General features: G+C 45.7%; 1 protein-coding gene across 1 annotated transcript in view; it reads left to right on the top strand.

The window, feature by feature from the left end:
* The first annotated feature begins 4,852 nt into the window (after positions 1–4,852).
* The window catches only part of tmc8 (transmembrane channel-like 8), a 21,591-nt gene continuing 19,018 nt past the window's right edge, over positions 4,853–7,425 (top strand). The window contains exon 1 of the mRNA XM_065000669.1: positions 4,853–4,881. Coding sequence (XP_064856741.1) covers positions 4,853–4,881 — 29 coding nt within the window. The remainder of the gene's footprint in view (positions 4,882–7,425) is intronic.

Genomic DNA, 7,425 nt, shown 5'->3' with positions numbered 1-7,425 from the left:
TGGAAGCTACAGAGGACAAACTGTTTCTCGAGATTGTTTTGCCGTGTGCAAATACATGGAAAGGAAAACGACAAGACAATGTGAAAAAGCTACAGTCAGCCATACGGTCGGTTCACTCACCCCCTTCGTAACTTGCGCAACCAGGTCAAGCTTAAACCTGCGGTGCCGCCGCAGTAGATCCGTCTCTCTCTCTACTGTTACAAAATACATCAGCATGTTGAACTGCGGTAACGAACCATTGTCGACTCTATGGGTGACGATATCATTATCCTACCGCATTGAAACGTTGTAACGGGCAATAGGTAGACTTTTACGGAGAAACAGTTTACCGGTTGTCTCAACGTGTGGTTTATATTTCAGTTCAAGAAAAACTGCCGCTGTGTGTTTGTCATTTTATGTTGGTACCGCAAAGTCCCCCCCCAAATAAAGTTTTCCACCGAATGGAACATTCCTATTCATTGCTCGAAATCCTTCTTCCACAACGTTTGTTTTCACACGCTATATAATTCCATAGACCGCTGTGTCAGTACAGTACATTTCCTTGGTAAGAAAAGTTTGAAGACGGTCCTTTCTAGATATGTTTTTTATTTTTATACCTTATCATTCATAAAACATTTCAACAAACGTATAGGCTAGCCTTCTGATGCTACTTTAGGCTAAACGTCTCCAATACAGGTGGCCTAAACATTTGTGAATTCATCAATTTTGCCAAGTCAAGTAGCCTACTCCATTGATAGAGCCTAGTCTGGTCAAGGTGTGAGAGATTGTCTGGGTGTGTTGTATTCACAATTTCTATTGCACAACATGTTCCCGGGTCTGTTCTAGCCTAAAGGAAGCCTATCAATGAAACATACAAACGGAAGAATGGTGATCTGAGAGGTGAAAGAAGGAAACTAAGAGCCTGAAATTACCTGTGTGCTGTTGATCAGGTGATTTTCCTGTATCCTATTTCTTGGATTGAAAGTTACAATAAGGGGCTCTCTCTATCTGTCTCTGACTACCTGGCCACACCTAATGTACGTATTAACTTGCCCCGAGAACCTCTGGGTAATGTAGTTTTTGATGAATGACTGAAAGAAGAAGCATATTTCCAAAACTACAACCTCTCTTTCCAACTCTCCGTTCCCCTGTCTCTACCTCTCCATTCCCCTGTCTCTACCTCTCCATTCCCCTGTCTCTACCTCTCCATTCCCCTGTCTCTACCTCTTCATTCCCCTGTCTCTACCTCTCCATTCCCCTGTCTCTACCTCTCCATTCCCCTGTCTCTACCTCTTCATTCCCCTGTCTCTACCTCTCCATTCCCCTGTCTCTACCTCTCCATTCCCCTGTCTCTTCCTCTCCATTCCCCTGTCTCTACCTCTTCATTCCCCTGTCTCTACCTCTCCATTCCCCATGTCTCTTCCTCTCCATTCCCCTGTCTCTACCTCTCCATTCCCCTGTCTCTACCTCTCCATTCCCCTGTCTCTACCTCTCCATTCCCCTGTCTCTTCCTCTCCATTCCCCTGTCTCTACCTCTCCATTCCCCTGTCTCTACCTCTCCATTCCCCTGTCTCTACCTCTCCATTCCCCTGTCTCTACCTCTTCATTCCCCTGTCTCTACCTCTCCATTCCTCAAACAGACTGGTACCCAGGCTACCTTTTTAGATGCTAGAGATGATTTCCCTCCTCCACTAGTTACACTCCCTCCTCCACTCCCTCCTCCACTAGTTACACTCCCTCCTCCACTAGTTACACTCCCTCCTCCACTAGTTACACTCCCTCCTCCACTAGTTACACTCCCTCCTCCACTAGTTACACCCAGACTGCATGGACAACTATGCCACCATTTGCAGCTATGCAGTCAGCATTTCACAGCCTGTATTTGGCATCACATGAGAACTGTTATCTCACATTTACATCTTAGTCCTTCTGCAGACGCTCTTATCCAGAGCATGTTTTACAATCAGTGGTGCATTCAACCAAGAGAGGTAAAACAACCACAAGCTGCACCAACTGTTTGCTTTGGTCTCCACAGACTACAGTAGGGGCGGTAGATAGCCTAGTGGTTAAGAGCGCCGGGCAAGGAAACGAAAGGTCACTGGTTTGAATCCCCGAGCCGACAAGGTGGGAAAATCTGTATTTCTGCCCTTGAGCGAGGCAGTTAGCCTCCAACAACTGCTCCTCGGGAGCTGTGGACATTGAGTAAGGCAGCTCCCTGCACCTCTCTGACTCAGAGGTGTTGGGCTGTGGACATTGAGTAAGGCAGCTCCCTGCACCTCTCTGACTCAGAGGTGTTGGGCTGTGGACATTGAGTAAGGCAGCACCCTGCACCTCTCTGACTCAGAGGTGTTGGGCTGTGGACATTGAGTAAGGCAGCTCCCTGCACCTCTCTGACTCAGAGGTGTTGGGCTGTGGACATTGAGTAAGGCAGCTCCCTGCACCTCTCTGACTCAGAGGTGTTGGGCTGTGGACATGTGGAACACTCATTTCGGTTGAATGCGTCGGTTGTGCAACTGACAAAGTAGCTGCTTTCCTTTCCCAGTAAGTCTATACATGATAATGCCATCCCTGGTTTGACTAGGTGGTGAAAAAACACACTGAGCTTTTCAGCAGAATCCTCTCCTAGATTCTCACCAACAGTTTCAGAATGACTATGGCCTGTGACTCAGTGTTCATTGGACATTTTAAACACTTTATTTGATTCCAGATGTTACATCATAAAGGATTCAAACATGTCATGCGTCGTTGACCTCAAGACAAAGTAAACCAGAAGTATATCTTTCCACAGCTATGCAGCCCATAACATGAAACAGAGCAGTACCTTTCCTCTACACAGCTATGCAAAACCCACTAACTGCTGAAACAGCAGAATCCCTTCTCCTCACCAACAGTTTCAGAATGACTATGGCATCAGTCTTCATTGCACATTTTAAACACTTTATTTGATTCCTTTACATCATCCAAACAGCAAAGGTCAGACCTCAAGAACACTTAAAGGAAACAGAGCAGTACCTATCTTCCACACAGCTATGCAGCCCATAATGACTGAAACAGAGCAGTACCTTCTCCTCCACACAGCTATGCAGCCCATAACTGACTGAAACAGAGCAGTACCTTCTCCTCCACACAGCTATGCAGCCCATAACGACTGAAACAGAGCAGTACCTTCTCCTCCACACAGCTATGCAGCCCATAACGACTGAAACAGAGCAGTACCTTCTCCTCCACACAGCTATGCAGCCCATAACGACTGAAACAGAGCAGTACCTTCTCCTCCACACAGCTATGCAGCCCATAACGGCTGAAACAGAGCAGTACCTTCTCCTCCACACAGCTATGCAGCCCATAACGACTGAAACAGAGCAGTACCTTCTCCTCCACACAGCCATGCAGCCCATAACGACTGAAACAGAGCAGTACCTTCTCCTCCACACAGCCATGCAGCCCATAATGACTGAAACAGAGCAGTACCTTCTCCTCCACACAGCCATGCAGCCCATAACGACTGAAACAGAGCAGTACCTTCTCCTCCACACAGCTATGCAGCCCATAACGACTGAAACAGAGGAGTACCTTCTCCTCCACACAGCTATGCAGCCCATAACGACTGAAACAGAGCAGTACCTTCTCCTCCACACAGCTATGCAGCCCATAACGACTGAAACAGAGCAGTACCTTCTCCTCCACACAGCTATGCAGCCCATAACGACTGAAACAGAGGAGTACCTTCTCCTCCACACAGCTATGCAGCCCATAACGACTGAAACAGAGCAGTACCTTCTCCTCCACACAGCTATGCAGCCCATAACGACTGAAACAGAGCAGTACCTTCTCCTCCACACAGCTATGCAGTCCATAACGGCTGAAAGAAGGCACTGTCTCTGTTTCAGCCATCATGGGCTGCATAGCTGGGTGTTTTGCCCTACTCACAGGCAGGCCTGCAATCTGAAGGCCTCGTACAGTAATCCTATGTAAGTGGCCGAGAATACCAAATATCACCAACTTGCATTTGCATCCCAGGCTGTTCAGGCCTGATATGAGGTGCTGGTATTTAAGGAGCTTATCAGAAAAGTCCTGCTCGGTCTAATCTCTAATCTCTCCTGGATAGATTCTCATGGAGGAAATGACAAACTTTTGCGAGTGAATTTGACTTCTGGGTAACCAAGATTATGCTCCATGTAACAATCGAATGAGCAGCCCACTTCCAAAATCAGCACCTCCCTCTTGCCTCCCCGCACAACACATCATCAACACTCTCTCTCTCTCACACACACACACACACACACACACACACACACACACACACACACACACAGACACACACAGACCATCTTACCTGCTCTGGACCCTCTCCACTCCGCTCCTCTTCGACCTCGTCCAGTCAGGCCTGTTAGCAGTGTGTATGTATGTATGGGTGAATTTGTGTGTATGCGTGTGTGTGTCTTCGTTCTCAACAACAGACTCAATAACGCAACACCCATCTCGGTTTCCTGTCATGTGATTTCCTGAGACCTGTCGGCAGAAGCTGCAGCTTATCCACAGGTCTTAGATCAGTTCTAAAACATGAAGTAACAAGTCAACTTATAGGGGAGGATGACGTATCTAAGGTAGATGGGAGAGAGACACACACAGAGAGAGAGAGAGACAGAGACAGAGAGAGAGACAGAGAGAGAGAGACAGAGAGAGAGAGAGAGAGAGAGAGAGAGAGAGAGAGAGAGAGACACAGAGAGAGAGAGACAGAGAGAGAGAGAGAGAGAGAGAGAGGGAGAGAAGGAAACAGAGAGGGGCTGAGAGATATTGAGAGTGTGTGAATGTGTGTTTTGAAGGGTGCTTTGAGTGAGTGTGTTTTGAAGGGACTTTGAGAGAGGGGCTGATGAATGTGTGTACAGAGGCTGATATTGGGTGGGAAGTGTGTGAATGTGTGTTTTGAAGGGTGGCTTCAGCTTTGAGTGAATGTGTGTTTAACTATCTAGGTGTTTAACTAGGGTGTTTAGCTTTCTAGAGTGAATGTGTGTACAGCGTTTAGTGACTTTGTGTTTATGTGTTTAACGTGTGCGCATATGAGTGTGTGTGCGAGCATGTGTGTGTGTATCTAGAGAGGACTATCTAGGTGTTTAACTCAGGAAGCGGTTTAACTAACTATCTAGATGTTTAACCTCAACTATCTAGGTGTTTAGAACTAACTATCTAGAACTAACTATCTAGGTGTTTAAGAACTAACTATCTAGAAGAAAGTTGATGGTGTTTAACTATCTATCTAGGTGTTTAACAAAGAACTAACTATCTAGGTGTTTAACTAACTATCTAGGTGTTTAACTATCTATCTAGGTGTTTAACCTCAGCTAACTATCTAGGTGTTTTAACTAACTATCTAGGTGTTTTAACTAACTATCTAGGTAACTAACTATCTAGGTGTTTAACTATCTAGGTGTTTAACCTCAGTTGATATAACTAACTATCTAGGTGTTTAACTAACTATCTAGGTGTTTAACTAACTATCTAGGTGTTTAACTATCTATCTAGGGCCTCAGTTGATATAACTAACTATCTAGGTGTTTAACTATCTAGGTTTTAACTAACTATCTAGGTGTTTAACTAACTATCTAGGTGTTTAACCTCAGTTGATATAACTAACTATCTAGGTGTTTAACTAACTATCTAGGTGTTTAACCTCAGTTGATATAACTAACTATCTAGGTGTTTAACTAACTATCTAGGTGTTTAACCTCAGTTGAACATGCAGCTTTAAACTTTCACTTTTCAGAGATGTGTGTGTGTGTGTGTGTGTGTGGGGGGGTGGGGGGGGTGTGGGTGTGTGTGAGAGAGAGAGAACCTTGTCTACTTCCTCTTGTCAGGTCAGTTGATGTTTTGTTGGCTGGTTATTTAGATCAGCTCTGAAATTAGCATAATGAATTGAATTCTATCAAATAATATCACCTGCATCATTTTATTTGTTAATAACTTTTTTCCCTATCCCATCTCCCCTGGTTGGAGGACTTCGTGGAAACAGAAAAATTCAATACGTATAGATATATAATATATACGGAACAAAAATATAAACGCAACATGTTAATTAAGTGTTGGTCGCATTTTTCATGAGCTGAAATAAAAGATCCCAGAAATGTTCCATAATGCACAAAAAAATGTATTTCTCTAAAATGTTTGTTTATGTCCCTGTTATTGATCATTTCTCCTTTGCCAAGATAATCCATCCACCTGACAGGTCTGACATATCAAGAAGCTGATTAAACAGCATGATCATTACATAGGCGCACCTTGTGCTGGGGTCAATAAAAGGCCACTCTAAATGTGCAGTTTTGTCATACAACACAATGCTACAGATGTCTCAAGTTTTGAGGGAGTGTGCAATTGGCATGCTGACTGCAGGAATATCAAACAGAGCTTTTGCCAGAGAATTGAATGTTAATTTCTCTACCATAAGCCACCTCCAACATCATTTTAGAGAATTTGGCAGTACATTCCAACCAGCCTCACAACCGCAGACCAGGTGTAACCACACCAGCCCAGGTCCTCCACATCTGGCTTCTTCACCTGCGAGATCATCTCCATCCCTCTCTCTCTACCTCTTACTTCACCCTCACTCACTCTCTTCATCCCTTCATAGATGCTCTCCTCCCTTCTCCCTCTATCCATCAACCTCTTATCCCCTCCATGGACAAGAGCTGTAGTTCCATCCTTCCATAGATGAGTCTCTCTCCCCCTTGCTCATTCTGTTTCATTTATATAACATTTGTGGTTACTTTTACCCCTTTTTCTCCCCATTTTCATGGTATCCAATTGGTAGTTACAGTCGCTGCAACTCCCGTACGGACTCGGGAGAGGCAAAGGTTGAGAGCCACGCGTCCTCCGAAACACGACCCTGCCAAGCCACACTGCTCCCTTAACCCGGAAGCCAGCCACACCAATGTGTCGTAAGAAACACCGTACAACTGGTGACCACAGTCAGCGTGCAAGCACCCGGCCTTCCAACAGGAGTCGCTATAGCGCAATGGGACAAGGACATCCCGGCTGGCCAAACCCTCCCCTAAGTGCCTTAGACCGATGAGCCACCCCTCCCTGCTCATTCTGTCTCACTCTCTCCCTCCCTCTCTCCTTCCCTCTCTCCCTCCCTCTCTCCCCCCTCCCTATCTCCCTCCCTCTCTCCATCCCTCTATCCATCATTCATCCATAATGTAATTTACAAAATAGCCTCCAACACTCTACTTAGCAAATTGGATGCAGTCTATCACAGTGCCACCCGTTTTGTCAACAAAGCCCCATATACTACTCATCATTGCGACCTGTGTGCTCTCGTTGGTTGGTCCTCGCTACATATTCGTCGCCAAACCGACTGGCTCCAGGTCATCTATAAGCCTTTGCTAGGTAAAGCCCTGCGTTATCTCAGCTCACTGGTCACTGAAGCAGCACCCACCTGTAGCACGCGCT

Source organism: Oncorhynchus nerka, linkage group LG15 (genome assembly GCF_034236695.1).
Source record: "Oncorhynchus nerka isolate Pitt River linkage group LG15, Oner_Uvic_2.0, whole genome shotgun sequence".
NCBI lineage: Eukaryota > Metazoa > Chordata > Actinopteri > Salmoniformes > Salmonidae > Oncorhynchus > Oncorhynchus nerka.
This window is presented reverse-complemented; position numbering and strand designations above follow the sequence as displayed.